This window comes from Sciurus carolinensis, chromosome 3, assembly GCF_902686445.1.
Source record: "Sciurus carolinensis chromosome 3, mSciCar1.2, whole genome shotgun sequence".
NCBI classification, from domain to species: Eukaryota; Metazoa; Chordata; class Mammalia; order Rodentia; family Sciuridae; genus Sciurus; species Sciurus carolinensis.
Genome location: NC_062215.1, coordinates 39,692,077 through 39,711,007, shown reverse-complemented (window position 1 = coordinate 39,711,007; position 18,931 = coordinate 39,692,077). Strand labels below are relative to the sequence as shown.

At 52.5% G+C, this 18,931-nt stretch overlaps 1 protein-coding gene across 4 annotated transcripts in view; it reads left to right on the top strand.

Annotated features, from left to right (window-relative positions):
* Kcnj12 (potassium inwardly rectifying channel subfamily J member 12) overlaps nt 1-18,425 on the top strand; it is a 43,232-nt gene extending 24,807 nt beyond the window's left edge. Inside the window, exons 2-5 of one of the 4 annotated variants that reach the window (XR_007107890.1) lie at nt 6,588-6,709; nt 10,665-10,949; nt 13,016-14,788; nt 17,940-18,425. Coding sequence is in view for 3 of the 4 variants with exons in the window: in XM_047546972.1 (XP_047402928.1) it covers nt 10,700-10,949; nt 13,016-14,373 (1,608 nt within the window). In the remaining variant the exon portion in view is untranslated. The other 3 variants (XM_047546972.1, XM_047546973.1, XM_047546974.1) reach the window with 3 other exon arrangements.
* The last annotated feature ends 506 nt before the right edge of the window (nt 18,426-18,931 follow it).

The following is an 18,931-nucleotide window of genomic DNA, read 5'->3' as shown; positions in this document are numbered from 1 at the left end:
AGTGTCAGTGACTCCATTTTGAGTTTTAGTCTGGTCTGTGAGGCCTAGTGCAGGAGCTAAGTCCCAAATGATGGCCTCCTGTGATGTTTAGTCAACACCTGGATTCCATCCTTGAGCCCTCAGTTGTAAGGACCCCAGAGCCTGCCCTTGCCTGTGTGGTCCTTCACTGGGCCCCTGTCTCCCTGGGCGTCCTCCTGTGGGTCTGGGGAACAAGACAGATATCCTGTGACCTGGACTTTAGTTTCCTGACCATGGTGGGAAAAAAGGAGCCAGGGATCAGCTGCATTGCCAGACCTGTTCACATGACCATTGTAGATACCCGTGCCAGGCTGTGAGCATCCCAGCAGGGTCACAGGGGCAGGAGGAACCCCCCCGCCTTCACCCAACTCCTGGGCTTGGCTCAGAGCCCCCTTACTGGCCTGGCAGAAAGCTGACATTTCCTGTCCTAAGGGACAAGCTCATCTGATGCCCTGAGGATGACAGCTCTGTGCCCTCCTGCTGGGGTGGCCCTGCTGTGAGCAGTTAATAAGGGAGGGGTATGGGAGACTGCCTGCCTCCAGGCCTCAGGCTTCTCCCTGTGACAAGGTGAACAGGATTTTGAGGGGTATCTCATTTGAAAGATGGCAAAACTGAGGCCAGAGGGTGGTGGTGACAGAGAAGGTCCTGTGACGGGGAGGTGCCTTGGGATTGGCTGCGGCCCTGCCTACTATCTTTCCATGTAGGCCTCAAGGGCACTTCTGGGGGCACAGGAACAGTTTCCTGGTTCCCAGTTCCCTCCTCTGCCTCCCCCAGTAGCCCGACCCTGTGCTGGGGGTCCCTCAGGGAACTCAGACCCAGGCCCCATCCTCAGGTCGGGGAGACTGAGGAGTAGGTAATGTCTCTTAGCACAGTCTGGTCTGAAGCATAAGGGAGTGGGGAATTGAAAGTGGTTGTTGAAAGATGTGAAGGCGTTTGAGGGAAAATGGGGAAGAAAGGGCTTCACCTAGGGGATCCGGCATGTGTAAAGGGAGGGTGGGAAGCAGTTCCTTGGAATGCCATCCTTGGGACATGGACTCGTTTCATTACCACTGATGAGAAAGAGGAGGCCTGGGACTTCAGTGGAGCCTTCTCTGCTGTCTGTGCCACCCTCTCCTCTCCCTGGTATGCTCAGCTCCAGTCCCCATCACCCTTCTGGGCTCCTTGAACACGTGGAATCTGAGCCCAGTCTCAGGGTCTTTGTCTACTGTTCCCACTTCCACTAATAAATACTCTGTTCTCACATTTTCTCCTCATTTAGGTGTCCAGTCAAATACCTCCTCCTCAGAAACATCTTCCCTGGCCTCTAAATTGACCCCACCTGTCCCTGAAGTCCCCTGGCTTTTTTTCTTCCCAGTACATTTTGTCTGCCTCACACCACCCTAGTGTTGGCCCCAATATTGGAATCTACACATAGCAGATAGTTGCTGAGTGAGCTCCTCAGGCTGAGTGGGACCCTCTGCAGCAGGTGGAGAGGTGTGGCCTGCCTGGGCTGTGCTCTCAGGTCCCAGTGTAAAGGGGGCGTGGCAATGGGCCCCCTGGAAGCCACCCTTTCTTTCTGGGCACCTCATCTCAAAGCTTAGCCTCCTGTCCTTACCAGGCCAGGGCTCCTAGTGGTATGTCAGACCTTCCCTGGGAATATTCTGTTCCTGAAATAAGGTCAGATTTTAAAATGGGGAAGGAGAAGGGGAACAAAGAAGCAAGGAAAACAACTATCAGGTTGTGGGGACTGTGGCCTTGATTCTGCAGGCTTTGTGTTGGTTCTGCCCATTGGGGAAGAAATGCAACTTCCAAACTGGGTCCTATCCTGCTGGGATCAGGTGGGCCCGAGGGATCTTGGTGAGTGGGGGCTAGAGCACAGAGGGGCCAGAGACAGATGCTAGGCCTCGCTCTGTCGCTCATAGATTGGTGACCTGGGACATGGCTCCTCTGTGCAGCTCATTTCATCCCATCAAAGATGCCTGTGCTATCCCTCTTGAACATTCTCTGAAATAATGAGCTGAAGAAGCCAGGGTTTCAGTTGCAGGGGCCCAAGAAACATACTGGGGTACTAAAGGAGGAACAGCCGAGAAACCTTGGCAGGCTTCATGCAGGAGCATCCTTTGAGTTTTTTAAAGGATACTTTGAGTTCTAAAAGGCAGAGAAAGGCATTTTGTGGCATGGGACTGGCTCACACTGAGGCCCTGAGGTGTGGATGTTCCTGAGACATTGAGTGTCAAGTCAATGAAGAGTCCATCCCTAGCTCTCTGCTCATTCCTACTGTTGATTATAAGAACACTTTATATATTGAGTACATTAATCCTTTTTAAAACAAATATTTATCATTTACCTTTTATTTTATTTATGATGGGTTTTGGTAAGAAACACCATAAATACTTTTATTTTGGCACAATTTCCAGTCTTTTCTTTGGCAGTCTTTCTGGATCCATGTTGCTTCTTATCTCTTATATCTTGAGTTCGTGCTCTTCTCTGCACATGCAGGAAATGTCAGAGACTTGAATTAAGTTGATGTTTGAAAAATGTATGAAAATCAGAAGCTATGATACCTTTGCCCACCTGTGTCCTTCCTTTTGGGGTTCCTTCCATCATGACTATCTACTCACTCCTTCCTGCCTGAAGTAGGGTCCAGCTGAGGCCTCACAGAGTCCTGTTAGCAATCTCTGGAGTGAGGCAGGGTCTCAGAGGTGCAATAGGTGTAGGGTGGGAGACAGGAAGTTTCCACAGGGAAATCACAATATACTAATTCATTGCAACCCTGTGAGATAGTATTAACTTCATTAGTCAGATGAAGAAAAATGAGAAAATTGTGGTTCAGAGAGGTAATGTGACTTGCCCAAGGCTACGCAGAAAGGATCAGAGATAGGATTTAGATCCAGGAGATACTGCCACAGAACTCTTATACTTCTAAACTCTCTTATGGCTTGAGGTCCTCATAGCCCTTGGGATCAAGTTCAAGCTTGTTAATATAACATCCAGTGCTTTTGGGGGCCTCGGTTTCATTCCCCTGTCAGTGTGACACCTTGGCCCCAGTGCCTGCACACATTAAGGCAGTCAATAATGTTCTTCTTCCCTGTTGTTAGGATGACCACGATGTGCCCCTACCTGTTTCTGTGTATCCCCACCCCAGCCCAAATCCCTTAGGGTGCTGGGATGTTGGGTTGGCCCCTGATTTGCAGACAAGAGCAGGGAAGCTCAGAGGTGGAGAGAGCCTTCCCAAGACCTAGCATGTGAGGAGCAGATCCAGAATCTGCTCCCAGATCTGAGGGACTCCAAGAGCCGTCATAACACCCAGGGTGACCTAAGCCACTCTTGGTTCCTCTTTTGTCCTGTGGTGGAGATCAGTCTGGGCTCTCTCTGTCCCTGCTCGGTGCTCCTGGGTTCACTGACACTCCTCCAGGAAGCCTTCCTGATGTCTCCCCACTGGGCTAGACACCTCCCCTGAGCTCCCAAGGGCTCTGACGTGGCTTTGATCCAGCTGTGCTGTGACTGCTAATTTCCTTGCTGTCTGCCCTGCTAGGCAGGGAGTCCCACAAAGGCAGGTGCCTGCTGGTACCTCTTCAAGTCCCTGGTGCCCAGAGCTGAACCTGGCATTGAACAGACCCTCAGGAAGAGTGGACAGCAAGAGGGAGACCAGAGAAGGCTGTCCCAGGTCACACAACAAATGGGAGCCACATGAAGCCCCCAAGACCCTTTAGGTGTCTCTACTCCTGGGACTCAACAAAGCCCAAGGAGGATGTCTGCAGTGATCATCCCACAGAGGGCACGGCGGGGCCTCTGTCCTCCGTTGCTCCCAGGGGCCTGGGGCCAAGGACACCCTATCTCCCTTGCCCCCACCCTCTGCAAAGGATGTTCTCAAGATAAAAATACCATCAGAAACATTCCCTGGTGTCTGGTGTGACTGTCATCTACTCTGGTGGGGCCAGAATCTCTCGCCCTGTCCTCACCTCAGGGCTCACAGGGTGGATGTCCATCTCTCCTGGTCACTTACAGCAGCCCATCCATGAGGTCAGCGGGTCCAGCTCCTGTCTTCAGACTATAGATTGCAAAGATCCCTCATGTTTTTTGCAACCAGTACTTACTGAACCCCATCTGTGAGCTGGGCATGTCCTGGGAACTGAGGAAGGAGGTAGCCTGGTCCCTGCCACCATGGAACCTTTGGAGGGTCTTCTGGGGGAGGATCAGGCACAGCTCTCCACCTGCTTGGGACCTCTGTTTCTTCTTTCAGCTGTCTAAGGGGGGTGTCATAAACTGACACTCCGTACTTCTGAGGTGGAGAACCTGCACTTATTGTGTGTTTGCTGTGTGCCAGACACCAGAAATGTGTCTTGCTGGGTCCCTAGGAGAGCCTCCTGAGGTGTTTGGGGTCTTCCCATTTTTTGGCTGGTGAACCTGAGGCCCAGGGAAGTACCCCAGTAATCTGGGGGTGTCATGCCCCTCCAGGGTGACTGCTGTTGATGATGTTGGTGGCTCTCTCCTGAGCCCTACGGTGTCAGGTCCTGTCCCTGGCCTTGTGCTTGGCCCATACCTCCCGTCCCCGCGTTCAATTTCATGGGCACATCCTCTGGGAGACCAGGCAGGCGGCATCATCCCCAATTTTGGGAGGAGGAAACTGAGCCTCAGGAAGGGGAAGTGCCTTGCCCTGTCCCCTGGGTGGTTTCAGCCTTGGCCTCTGCTGCCAAAGGTTGGCACAGGGGGAGGTTCAGGAACAGTCCTGCCCTGCCCTTTCTTGCTGGAAACTGCAGGCCAGGAAGCACTGCCCCCAGGTCTAGTCTCCCTCAGCTGGAGTGGTGATCATGACCCAGGAAAGAATTTGGTGAACTTGGAACAATGTGGGTTGCATGGCCCTGCAGGGTGGACAAAGAACCCTGGACAAGGTGTCTAGAGACCAGGGTTCTTAGGACCCCACTTGCTGGCTCTGCTCTAAGCCTCAGTTCTCTGTATAGAGTGGAGCTGATCATAGATGAGGAAGCTAGGGTTGGATTTTTAGTTCTTGAGGAAGCCCATTCTAGGAAATATAGGGAGTCAGGAATGAGGTCTTGAGAGTTGGAACTCTGTGGAGGTGGGCTGTTACCACCAGGCAGTGGGGAACTAAAGAAAGTTCAGGAAAAAGGACAGGAGTGAGAAATATGCCCTCCTCACTTCCTGTTCATCACTTGGCCTGTCCTAGGCTCTCAGTGAGCAGGGACACGTGACTTGCCTCTTTTGTCTTTCATTTCCTCCTGTGTTCAGTGGTGTTGTGGGGGCCGTGAGGGTTTGAATAACTGAAGTCAATGGCTGAGCACACAGTTCAGGCCAGGCACGGTGTGGGCTCACTCCCTGGAAGGGCATGAGATCACAGCCCTGACCCAAGTCCCTACCATGGGTTCCCAGCTGTGTGACATTGGTCCGTGGTGCAGCCTCCATGAACCTCATCAGTTTTGAGAGTGAAAGGGCTGAGTGACAAACCCTGGGTCTATGGCAGCTGCTAAGGGAATGATGGGGGTGGGAAATCAGGAGACTGAGGGCTGGGAGGCTTCAGTGGGTGAAATGACTCACCCAGAGTCACAGAGCTTGTGAGGGGCAGAACTGGGATTTGAACCCATGTCTGTGCACCTCTAAACCTACCACTGTCACCTGCCTCAGAGGCTTATGATGTGGAGGTGACTCACCAACCATTCCCTTAATCCTAGCCAGAAAAGCCAGTGTAACAGTGTGACAGTGTGACACACCAGACTTGACTGTACCCTTGGATAGGGTGGGGCCTCTGGACTCAGTGCCTGGGAGGAGGGGAAGATGGAAGCATCTCAAGGAAGCTGACCTCTGGAAATTTACAGGGACCCTTCCCACCATCTTCTCTTGCTTCTCACAGCATGCCAGAGGAGAAGGAAAGGGGCCTCTTAGACAAAAGGCCAAGTTGATTCTGGGGGATTGCCGACACCATGTAGTATGTGTGTATGCCCAAGGGAAGTCCCTGGAAAGTTACTGGTGTCTATGAATCCATGCTCCCATGCCACTCACCTAACCACCTCATTCACCCATCCATCCATTCATCCATTCCTCTCTCCATGCAGCGCCCCCCATTTATTCATCCATTCACATGTCCACCCATCCAGCTGTCCATAGCTGGCCCAGGGTGGCATTGGGAAGGTTCAGCAAGTGATGGCCAGGAGCACAGACTGGGGACTGAGTCCCTTTTTAATACCAGGAGAATTGCCACATTATCTACCTCTCTAGAATGGGAATAGAAAGAGCTCCAACCTTGTGGGATTGTGAGGATTCCATGAGATGTCATGGGGAAAGTATCTACAACACCATCAGCCTGCAGTGGGTGCTAATAATTGTTGGCTGTTATTTTCTCTGAAGACCCATCTTGTTTCACCCTTCTGGTTCTACATGGTTGTGTGGACAGTGCTTGAATGCTGTGAAGGTGTGGGGGCATCAGAGGTGCAGGCTGGGGGCCTCCTCCACCTCTCATGAGGGTCATGAGGGAAGTGAAGAGAAATGTGGGTTTGTATGAAAAGTTCTAACTTTTGAGCCCCTCTGGGGAGAGCATTAGCCTATGCAGTAACTTGGGTTTTCTTTGTTCACTTTAGGATCTTCTAGTGACTGGGTCTTCCCTAGCTGGTGCCTGGGAAATGGCAGCCGCTGCTAATTCAACCCTGAAGAGTGCCACTTGCCGGCTCAGCACCATTACTTAGAAAATAGAATTCAAGAGGTAAGATTAAGTTTTCTGATGCAGACCTGTTCGGTTCATCATCCATCCACCAAATGCTCATTAGTGCTTCCCCTCACCCACTCATCTATCTCTTCTTCTGCCCATTCACCCACCTCTCTGGCCTCTTATTCACCCTTTATCCATCCAGTAGTTCCAAACATGCTCATCCATCTACCACCCATCTACCCATGGGCCCACCTACCCCTCCATCCACACATCCATCCATCATCCATTCATCCATTCACTGACCTGCCCATTTATTCATCCACTCACTAATCCATCCATCCACCCACCTGCCCATCCTATCCATTTGTTACTCATTTCCCCCACCCATTCATCTGCTCAACTATCTATCCACCCACTTCTCCACCCACCTAACTCATCCATTTATCTGGTCACCCCATCTATCCACCTACCCATCTGTCAGCCCGATTTATCCATCCATCTGCTTGACCACCCACCTGTGCATATGTCTGTCTCCTCATTCATGGCTCCAGCACCTCCTCATCCCTCCCTCTATTCACTGCTTATACCTTCAGCCTTTCCGTTGGAAAGGGACCATTTCCTGGGTGCCTCCTTTGTGCCAGAGCCTGTACCAGCCTCTCTGGGCCTCTGAGGTGCATCAGAGATGGAGCCTGGGCAAGATGAACTCTCACACAAGGTAGAAAGTAGCTTTGGACCCTAACAGGAAAATCCCAGGGCTAGAAAATTCAAAAAGGTTTTATGGAGGAGGGGAAAGGAGGAAGAAGAGTGGGGACGAGCAAGTCTTAGGGAACCAGAACCAAAACAGAGCCATACTGGCTGTGGTGTGGGCATCCAGGAGGGGAGGAGTCTTTGCTGGGGAGAAGCCACCTGAGGATCCATGAGCAGGGTCTAGGAGGGGAATGTTCCAGTGTAAGTAATGGGAGGTGAACTCAGGAAGCATTAGAGGGAAGAGAGGAAGTAAGACACGGAAGAGAAGGAACCAATAAAGGGTGTGTTGTCTTCATGGTTATTGCCGGGGAAGTTGGAGTTCAGTCAGGTTGGGGCAGCCAGGGAGGCAGCCTGGAACACACCCTCAGAGTTACCCCAAGGGGCAGGGAGCTGGGGCCTTGAGCCACCATCTCCTGACCCCAATGTCTGTGTATAGGCACAGTGTGCTTCAGTGACTGGAGAGAGCTTTTGGACAAAAAGACACTGGTGTTGGCTGTTGGAATTGGTAGGTGGGCCTTGAAGTGGTGAGGGCTGAGGGGACTCTAGAGCAGCACTGACCCCCTCTCTGCATCCTTGGCACACTCTGACATATCATGACTGACTCTCCTTTTTTTTTTTTTTTTTTTGGTGCTGGGGATTGAACCCAGGGCCTTGTGCATGCTAGGCAAGCACTCTACCAACTGATTACCATATCCCCACGACTGATTCTCTCCTGAGGCACAGAATAGGCTTGGTACAGAAAGCCTACACTGCACAGATCCCAGATGTGTTCAGGCCATGTGTCAGCACAAGGGCAGAGGCTGTCCGAGCTCCTGGCAGCAGAGTCTGTCTGGAAAGATAAATGGGTACAAGAGAGATCCCTTTCTTCCCAGGTTGGGAGAAACAGAAATGTCAGGTCCCTCCCAATTCTCCATCTCCCTCCACACTCATGCGTGACTCTTACTAGCCAAGCTCTGCCTCCTCACTGGCCCCTTGCTCCTGGCTCTGGCCATGCTCCCACAGGGATGACCCTTTTCACTGCCCCTGCATTGCCAGCCTGGCCTTGCTGTGGTTCCACTCTTTGAGCAAGTCCTGGCACAAGAGAGAACTCTGCAGCCCTCAGCCTCTCAATTTGACCAAGGAAGTCCTCTCAGAACTTCTCATGCTAAACTTGATGGATAGGGACTGGATTAGAAAGATTTTGTGGTAGTCCATCACTCAGTGGAAAAAAAGTTCTGTGATTGATTAGTCGTGTCTACCACAGGTACTACCACAGGTACTAGCTGTAAGAAGAGGCATACACAAGCCACTGTTGGCCTTCCCTGCATGGAAGATCAACTTTGGGACTTGATCATGAGTACTCAGTCCCTGGACTTTCAAACAAGGGCAAATGACCATGGGTCAGTACTGATAAGGATCTGTAAAAACCTCCACTTTACAGTGTGGATTTGGGCAGTTTGTCTGTCTTAATCATCAAATGGGTTTGCAGGAGCCTAGATGACTGAGACTGGATTTCAGCATTGCCATCATCAGGACTTAAAACCTTGGGTGTTGGTTTCACCTCTACTATCCAGATTGGAAGTACCACTCCATAAAGTCTGTGACTTGATCTCTCTTAACTTTAGTTTCATCCTTGGAAATTGGGGATAATAGCCACAGTGTTATTATAGGGATTAAATGAGTGAGTTTATTAGAACTTTTATTTATTTATTTATTTTTATTTTTTATTTATTTATTTATAGGTGGTGCTGAGTATTGAACCCAGGGCCTTACACATACCAGGCAAGTGCTCTACCACTGAGCCACAACTCCAGCCCATATTTTTTTAAAGTTTTTATTGGTACATTATAATTATACATAATAGTAGGAGTCATTGTGACATATTCATACACGCACACATCTATTTAATTAATCTTAACTTTCAGAAAAGTATCTAGTATATGGATGGTAGATAGTGGATCTGGTTCCTTCCACCATCCCTCCCAGTCTGCTTTCTTGGCATTTGGGAATGTGGACCCAGGCCTTGTCTAGCTCCTCCCGGATGTTACCGAAACCTGAGGTGCCCAGAGCCTCAGGGACTGGGCATGGGGTGTCCTACTCCATCCGGACCCACCTCCTGGTGACGCTGGGGCCCCACCCTTGGGTCGGGTAGCAGCTGCTCTCTGGTGTCTTCTCTAAAAGCTCCAGCCCAGGTGCTGGCTGGGGCTCCTAGCACACTGGATTCTGAGAGGCTACATCTACAGGAGCCTGGTGGGCAGGAAGCAGGTCGCATGGCTGCTGGTCCTTGGATGGCTTCACCACCTCTTGCATGGTCTGTGCCCTCTGCCTGCTGAATTTGCTTTGATCTCTCATCTCGTGTTGAATCGCCTTGTCTAGTTCAGGTAGCATACTCCAGTACCTCTCCCCATCTCCCTCTCAGTGCTGCCTGGAACTCAACTGTCGTGTTGAGCATCTCCTCCTGGCTCATGCATTCCTCTGAAACCTCTTTTTCTCCTTTGGCCTTTGTTTTCCTATCTACGAAATAGGGAGTGGCCTCCTTGCTTGCTAAGATCTCTTCCAGAAAACCAAACTTTCTGATTCCTTTTTGTATTTGTTTTTACTGTATGCACTGCATTAAGCAAGAGTCAGACAGGCCTGCCTATCTCTGATTGAGGGTACTGTCCTACATTTCTTAAACTGAGTCCTTAAAGACTGCAGAGTTTTGTAATCTTGCTGCCACACCTGTGTTTGTGTGGGAGTGTCCATTGGACATTTGGCAAGTTTGTGGTGTTGGGCTTCTACTCATGAGTCCTCTTCTGGGTCTTTCTTGTGGTTCTTTGTTCACCAAGTACTCAACCAGGGAGCTCCACATCCCAAGGGTTCTGTCTCTGATACACAGGCACGCACACACACACATACACATGCACACACAGCAGAGGGAGGTTCCAGGAAGCTAAGGGCTGAAACTCTGGGTTTCAGCTTTTTCTTTACCTAGTTTTTGGACAATTGACTTTGTTCCAAGTCAGTTTCTAGCTCTGAAAAATGGGGGAGCAGTTGTGAACTTGACCTTGTTAATTTTCTCTGTGTGGTTTTAGGAGGAACATCAACTGAAGTGGGAGTTCCCAGGCCTGTATGACACTGTCTAGGTGGGTCCCAGGTGCCCAGCCTTGGCAGAAATGCCAGGAGCCACTGTAGCACCCTTACCTGCCTGGTAGTTGGCCTGAGGCAAAACTGCCTGGCCCCTGGGAGCAGGGGCCAGGCTGGGCTCTCTGGCCTTTGATTCTTATGATTCTGTTTCCTGCAGGCCTCGATCTGCTCAGAGCACTAACTGCAGCAGCCATGACTCGATGGACGTCCCTCAAGGCCTCCAGGCCACACAAACCTGCCCCTTGTGATCTGGCGGCCTCCCGCCGGCGTCTGAGTGCCCCAACCCTGGCCACCTCCCCCTGGAGGGTCCAGGAATCTGGGACTGAATCATCTCTCCAGAACATCCCTGGGGGTCCCCACCCCTGCCGACTCCCTTCCTCCTGGTCCAGGCAGAAGCAGCATCTACTATTGTGGCCTCAGGCCTCAGCTCCTCAGACCCATGGTGAGGTGGTCAGCTGGAGCAGCTGTGGGGGAACAACAGAGTGAGGACAGGTGTTCTCCTGTAGAACCTAGGGTTCCGTGGTAGAACACTTTACATTAGACACAAGTGGTTTGGATCTCAGCTCTCTTGCTTGATGGCTTTGTGGCTTGAGGGGAATCATTGAACCTCTCTGAACCACCATTCAGAGTATATGTGACAATGGTAGTTATCTCCATAGATTATCAGAAGATTATAGGAGGGCATTAGTTGTGTCTGACCTCAGGATACCATACTGGTCAGCTCTTGCCCTGGTTCTCAGGCCTCTATATCTGAGCATCTTATACCCAACAGGCCATAGGGCTTAGCAGCACTGGTTGGGCACAGATGCTGGGGGTGCTTTCTGATCTGGCTAGTCATGTGGCCCTTACCCTTACCTGTTGTTGGAGCAGAGGTTGGAGACTGTACCTGACTAGCATGGACTTGGCCAGGAGATATGTGGCACAGATGGACTGATTACTGGCATCACTACCTTGTGCCTGGTGCCCAGCCCATAGTGGGTGCTCAGCCACCTGGGACCTCTGGACACCTCAGTGCCTTTCTGGTTTTGCTGAGGCAGGTATTAGTGGCTCTGTCTGTTCTGACTCTGTGGTATGACCAGGTGGGGATTGGGAGTACGTGGGGCCTCCATGGTAGGCACAGCTTCTCAGCATCCTGCGCACACCAGCCAGTCCCAGCTCTCCCAGTTTTCAACTCAGCCAAGCAAGAGCAGCTGTATTCCAGATGGCATTAGTGGCCTGAGGACCAGGCAATGGTGTGACCCCCAGAATGACATCAACTGGCTTGTGTGGCACCTGTAGGGTGTGGGAGAGAGCTGCTCAGCCTGTGCATCCTGGGCCTGAGAGCTGGTTGTTCTGCTGACCGGGTGCCATGTTGAAGGGTCTGTCTGCTGTGGGAGGGCACATATTATATGCATGAGGGCGTGTGGCAGGCAGGTTCAGAGCCAAGGGCCCCTTCTGAGTGGGCCAAGGGTGTGAAAGGAGCAGGTGACACTTGTGAGTACTTCCACATGGCAGGGTAGTGGCCCTGTGGTCCTCCTTTAGAGATGAGGAAAGCAGAGAATGGAGGGCTCCTGGGCTGAAGTCAGGGGTAACCCTAAGTGACCCCTGTTTGTGGCCACTCTAGGGTCACCCCTCACTGCTGCCCACAGGGAGGTTACAGATATGGCCTGTGGGGGCCTGAGTGGGCACCATAGGCACAGTACACGGGCATCAGAGGAGTACTTAAGGTGTCTGAATCAGCTTAAGGCGTCTGCAGTGAGGGGTGCAAAGATGGGACTTGGCAGGCTCTGTTCTAGGCCCTGGGGGTGCGATAGCAGTATGCAAAATAGAAAATTCCTTGCTGTCAGGAAGCAGGTCATCTTACAGTGGGGACATTCAGTCAGTGCAACCCTGTCTGCAATATTTTGCTATTATTGCCCTTGTGATTGATCAGAGGATCCGTGCTGTGGAATGATGACTGGGATGGGGCATCCAGTCCTCCTGGGGCATGGGGAGGCCTCTGGAGACATCAGTGTTGGAGCCATAGCCTGAGGGGGTGAGGCAGCAGGAGGACGTCTGTTGGGGGGGCATCAGCAAGGCAAGAAAAAGGGAAGCTTCGAATGAGGTCTGGAGTCATGGGCTGCAGGTCCTGAAGATCCCAGGAGGATCTGGCTTTGAGCAGAGGAGGGACAGGATTCAACAGCATCCTCAGGCTCCCCATGGCTGCCACCAGGTTGGGGGATTTGGGCAGTAACAGGGAGGCAGCCCCTGTACTGGTTCAGGAGGGCAATGCTGGGAACTTAGGCCATGAGGGTGGGAGGAAGTATTGGATCCTAAATATATTTTGAAAGCAGATCTCAGTGTGGGAGTAAGAGGCGTTAAGATGAATCCAAGGATTTGGGAGAGGCACAGGGGGGTCATTTTCCAGGCTGAGAAGGTAGAGTAGGAGTGGGCTTAGGATGGGAAGGAAGATGGGGGTAAGTGTGGGACCCTGGTGGGGACAGTGGAGGAGGCCAGAGTCAACCACACACACTGTCCTTTTTGTTGCAGGAGCCCCCTGGCCTGGAGGCAGCCTGGGGGCGGGTCAGGGCCCCCCCAACCCCGGGATGACCGCGGCCAGCCGGGCCAACCCCTACAGTATTGTGTCATCAGAGGAGGACGGTCTGCACCTGGTCACCATGTCGGGTGCCAACGGCTTTGGCAATGGCAAAGTACACACGCGGCGCCGGTGCCGCAACCGCTTCGTCAAGAAGAATGGCCAGTGCAACATTGAGTTTGCCAACATGGACGAGAAGTCGCAGCGCTACCTGGCTGACATGTTCACCACCTGTGTGGACATCCGCTGGCGCTACATGCTGCTCATCTTCTCACTAGCCTTCCTAGCTTCCTGGCTGCTGTTTGGCGTCATCTTCTGGGTCATTGCTGTCGCCCATGGCGACCTGGAGCCAGCTGAGGGCCGTGGCCGCACTCCCTGTGTGCTGCAGGTGCATGGCTTCATGGCAGCCTTCCTCTTCTCCATTGAGACACAGACCACCATAGGCTACGGGCTGCGCTGCGTGACTGAGGAGTGCCCGGTGGCTGTCTTTATGGTGGTGGCACAGTCCATCGTGGGCTGTATCATTGACTCCTTCATGATTGGTGCCATCATGGCCAAGATGGCACGTCCCAAGAAGCGGGCACAGACACTGCTCTTCAGCCACAATGCTGTGGTGGCCCTGCGTGACGGCAAGCTCTGCCTCATGTGGCGTGTGGGCAATCTACGCAAGAGTCACATCGTGGAGGCCCATGTGCGGGCTCAGCTAATTAAGCCCAGGGTCACAGAGGAGGGCGAGTACATTCCGCTGGATCAGATTGACATCGATGTGGGTTTTGACAAGGGCCTGGACCGCATCTTCCTGGTGTCACCCATCACCATCCTACATGAAATCGATGAGGCCAGTCCACTGTTTGGCATCAGCCGGCAGGACTTGGAGACAGATGACTTTGAGATCGTGGTCATTCTGGAGGGCATGGTGGAGGCCACAGCTATGACCACTCAGGCCCGCAGCTCCTACCTAGCCAACGAGATCCTGTGGGGCCACCGCTTCGAGCCAGTGCTCTTTGAAGAGAAGAATCAGTATAAGATTGACTACTCCCACTTCCATAAGACCTACGAGGTGCCCTCTACGCCCCGCTGTAGTGCCAAGGAACTGGTGGAGAACAAGTTCCTCTTGCCCAGCGCCAACTCCTTCTGCTACGAGAATGAGTTGGCTTTTCTGAGCCGTGATGAGGAGGATGAGGTAGACGGAGACCAGGATGGCCGTAGTCGAGACGGCCTCAGCCCCCAGCCCCGGCATGACTTTGACAGGCTGCAGGCCGGTGGCAGTGCCCTTGAACAGCGGCCCTACAGAAGGGAGTCAGAGATCTGAGCCACTTTTGGCCTAGGTGCAACACCCACCCCACCAGGGAGAGGCCCGGTGTCCTTGGAGGGCTCTGGGTTTGAGCAGAATGGGCCAGGTGCCCCAGGTCGCAGACTCAATAGTGTTTTAGTTGTTTTATGTTTCTTCGCAATAGTCTTGGAAGGTTGGTGGGAGAGTGAGCGGCCAGAATGGGCAGCCCCCAGCCTCAGAGGCTGACCAGGCACAGGGGCAGGGAGGTGGCCTCCTTGGGGGACAGGCCATAGGAGCCAGGGGCTCTGCCTGAAGATGGAGCTGTAGCCTGCCTGGAAGTGGCTCAACAATGGGTCCAGCCTCTGTGGTCAAAGGCTGGCAGGCTGCAGTGCACCTTGCTGGTTTTTAACTTGGGGGGAAACACCGGATTTTGGCTTTCTCAATCTTAGCTTGGGTAAGACTGTTTACAAAAAACAAAACAAAACAAAAAAACAAAAACAAAACCACAAAAAACAACATGCAATTGAAAAAATTTTTTTTAATTTGTGGGGAGGAAAAGGACAATTAGAATCCCATTGGTCTGCCAGGATGCAGGAAGCTGGATGAAGACTCCAGAAGGTTCTCCAAGGCTGGAATGGCCTCTCCCTGTGTGTGCAGGCCCCAGGCAAGCACAGTGCTCCAGGCTCAGTCTATAGTGCTTAGGGGTGAATTCAGGTCATGTTTGTGATAGAAGAATCATGTTAATCATCAAATAAAAGCTTTCAAAAGTCATTGGTGTGGGGTGGGGGGAGGTTGGGAAGAAGCTGGTTTGAGCATTTTGAGCTTGACTTTGTACCTCAGAGGTGCAATGTAGGGCTGGGTATAGGACCAGCCCTTGAGGGTCCACAACCCCCACCTATTCATTTCTACCTGGGGAGCATCCATCCCTGGTACAGTGAGGGGCAATTGGGAAATATCGGAGTGAACAGCTTCTTATTGGGAAGCCAGATTCCCACACTGAGAGGAAGTGGATCAGTCTCCATCCCCACTGGGCCCACAGTGTGAGTCGTGCCTTAGAGACTTCGGGTTGTCCCACTCGAGTTGTTTCTGTTTTTATTGGACTTGCCTGTCCTCCCCTACTGTCCCTGACTCCACTTTCCTGACTGCCCACCCTCCCCACCTGGGGCTGGACAGGTGAGCCCAGGAAGGACCCCACCAGGCTGTGGTTGGCTGCTTCATGGCAGAGAAAAGAGTTTAGGAAAGGATAGGAATTGTCATCCTCTTTCCACCAACTGAGATGACTGGGGATGCCATTTAAAACTAATTTGAGAAATTGGCCACCAAACAAAGAAATCCTGCTCTGGCTTCAGGGGTCTGGGATGGGGGCTCCTGCCTGTTCCCTCTTCATCCTCCCTGAGGACCAGAGCAATGAAGGGTCTAGACACTGGCTAAGTGCCTGGGGTGGGACGGGGGTCAGAGTCACTTCAGCTCCCGTGCCCGGAGGTTGGCCTGCTTCCATGGGCCCTCATCCTTCATCAGGCAAAGGCCTGAGGCCCCCTTGTCACTAGCATTGGTGCTGCCAGCCCTGTCTTGTTCTTAGAGCTGGCAGGGCCAGGCTAAAATGGAGTGCCCTTCTTCTTGAGCTTCCCCAGGATTGTGGAGGAAAGCTGTCCTCCCCAGACCATGCCCCTCAGGAAGGCCATAATTAGAAAGTGGGTGTCTCCTCTGCCTGACTTCCCAGATTGCTCCAACTGTGCCCCACAAGATAGATTGGAACCAAAAAGCACCAGGGACTCTTTGGCCCAAGTGGGGTGCAGTGGGTGGGGTGTAGGAGGCGGAGAAAGGTCTGGGGTGGGGGTTCCTGCCTCTTCTCTTCACTTTCTCCCTGAGGACCAGGACCTGGACACTGGCTATCAATTCTTTGCAAGGTGCCTGGGGCAGGGGGCAGAGATACCCAGTGCCCCCCACACAGAGGCACTCCACCCTAACCTCAGACCTTACCCTAATTTCTGGCCTAGAAGCTTCAGCCCCAGACCATTTTTTCCTCTCAGGATCTGCTGGAGGGACCTCAGCTCCTTCTAGGCTTCTGGGCTTGGCCCCTAGTCTGGCTTTTCTGGCCTTAGCCTTGGGGATCTTGAGGGTGAAGTTGGCATGAGAGTGCTTGGTTCTCACTCACTCCTGCAGCTTTCCAGACTGAGACATGGGAAGGACAAGGGTGGCCCCTGGGCACTGGGCGCCCATATAGGGTCTGTGCCCTGCTCTGTCCTTCCAGTGCCAGGGACCTGGCCTTCTACTCCCTGCATCCAGAGCATAACCCAGGGTCTCTGTGTCCCCCATGGCTTGCTCTCCAGCCATCCCTGAGACCTGGTCATCTGCCTCTTAGGCCCGTCCTGCTAGGCCCACACTGGGCCTGAATGGTCCAGCCTCCAGCCCCTGCGGGAGAGCAGCCCAGTGCTGTCTTTCATCTCACCAAAGGCAGGCAGATCTGTGTTTTCAAATGCTTCTGTCCTCTTTTTCCCCCTTCCCTGTATTTATTTATTTATTTATTTATTGCTTGTGCTAAAGACCAAAATAGTCCCCTCTTTAGTGCGGGAGGCAGGATGTGGGGAGCCATGTACGTGTGTAGGGTCGGGGAGACTGGCCCCCTGGGGAGTGTGTGGGGAAGGGAGGCATGTGAGTGCATGTGCATGTGTGGGAGTGTGTACATGTGTGCACGACTGTCTCCACGTGTGTCTCTGGATTGACAATATGGATATGTTGGTGTGTGCGTGTGTCTACCCACAGGTGCGTGTGCATATTTTCCATGTGGGGCTGGTTTCATGCTGAGGCTGGTTGCACACTGATCTGATTGAACACTGACCTCAGATGTTGGTACAATCCAACCTGATAGTTCCCGACTCTCTACCCTGATTATACAGTCTGTGGATGGGCGTGTGTGCCATTGCGAGGCATCTGAAGGCGAGCATCTGTACCTGGATTATGTGTTGGAGGCCGTGGGTGTGTTTGTCCATGTGAACACATGTACATGTGTGTGTGTGGTTGTGTGTGGGTCCTGGGATGTGTGTGTATGTGTCAGTGGGGTGGTGCATCCATGTGCAGCCTGTGGTTGCTGCTCAGAACACAGGAAGCCACCCCCAAAATCCTGCTGGTGCTGTGCCGCCCAGTCCCCACCCAACCAAGGGTCCTGGGGGCGGCGGGAAGGAGCCACCGTCAGGAGGCCCCTGTATGGGGTGTCTGCCCTGCGTGAGGTCATAGAATGTCAAATCTATTTTAAATGGTGAAACCGGAGAATTTTCATGTTATTTTCAATACATAGCGGTATCTAAAGATGTAGGCAATGAGACTAGATCACATTAAATGCATTTTGATCTCTTTGAGTGCCACTGTGTTGAGATGTGTGTCTGACTGTCCCCTGCCTGGCTGCACTGAGTGCTGGGCATTTGCTACTTCCTCAATACCTGCCTGAGGGGCCACAGGGCTCCCAGAGCCCATTTTCAGGGTTGTGGGTGGGACGTGGCAGCACTAGGGTGAAAGGACAGAACGCAGCCTTCTTGCATTCTTTCCCATGGACATCACACCTCCTGGCAGCTGCTCATTCTCCCCACCCTTCTTCCTTCCTTCTGCAGAGATGTGCTGAGCACCAGCCACATGCAGATATCTGCTGTGTCCAGCAGACCCTCCCAGGGCTCCTGCAGAAGAGGGCAGCTGGCCCTGGGATGGGCAACACTCTTCCCACTGCAAGAAAGAAGAGGAGGGCCTTGGGATCTGAAGAAGCATTATCTTGGCCTGGAATGGGGTTGGGGTGCCATGATTCACCTGCTCAGATGATGTGATGAGGAGGGGTGGGCCTGGGGGTGGAGGACTGACCCAGTGCAGACAAGCGTGGCCAGCAGGGGAGGTGCATGGCACATTTTCAGGAAACTAGGCTGCTGTGTGCCAAGGGGCTCGAACTCTGGAATCTGTATTCTATGGGAGAATCTTTTCCTTTAGTCAATCTATTTCCACCTGTAAGTTCTCCACCTTTCTGCCTCAGTGAGGGACCCAGGGGATCCTCATTCTGTAAGATTCAGATATTTATTCCAGGTGACCCAATAAAAAGCCCCTGGTCACTCCTGGGTGATGAGGACATGTTCTATGGTACATGGGGTCTGGGTTTTGTGGGACTGGGGCAGCACTGGTCATAGAGTTTTTGTTTTTGTTTTTTTTTTGATAGGAACTTCCCTCTGATGAGACCTGGAGGGAGGGAGGAACATTGGAGCTTGTGGCTTGGTCTGGTGGGGGCTCCCCTCCCTTGGCTCTGGAGCTCCTCTGGGACCCCAATTCTGCAATCCAAGGCAGTTGGAGTCAGAGTATTGTAGCTTTGCTCTTTGACCTCTCATCCCCAGTCTATCCCCCACAGTACTGACCATTAGATATGGGTCCCCAGAGGCATAAAAATCTGGCCCCTGTCGGTACCACATATTGTTTAAATTTGTGCCACCTGAACTCACAGTCTCTTGTCCCCTGATTACTGGCTGTGCTGATATCCCTAGGGACGCTGGGTCAGATTCCAGGCCACAAGCTTGTTAGGACACTCAGAGTGATTTCTTTCCCCTTCAACTTCAACGTCCCCATCTGT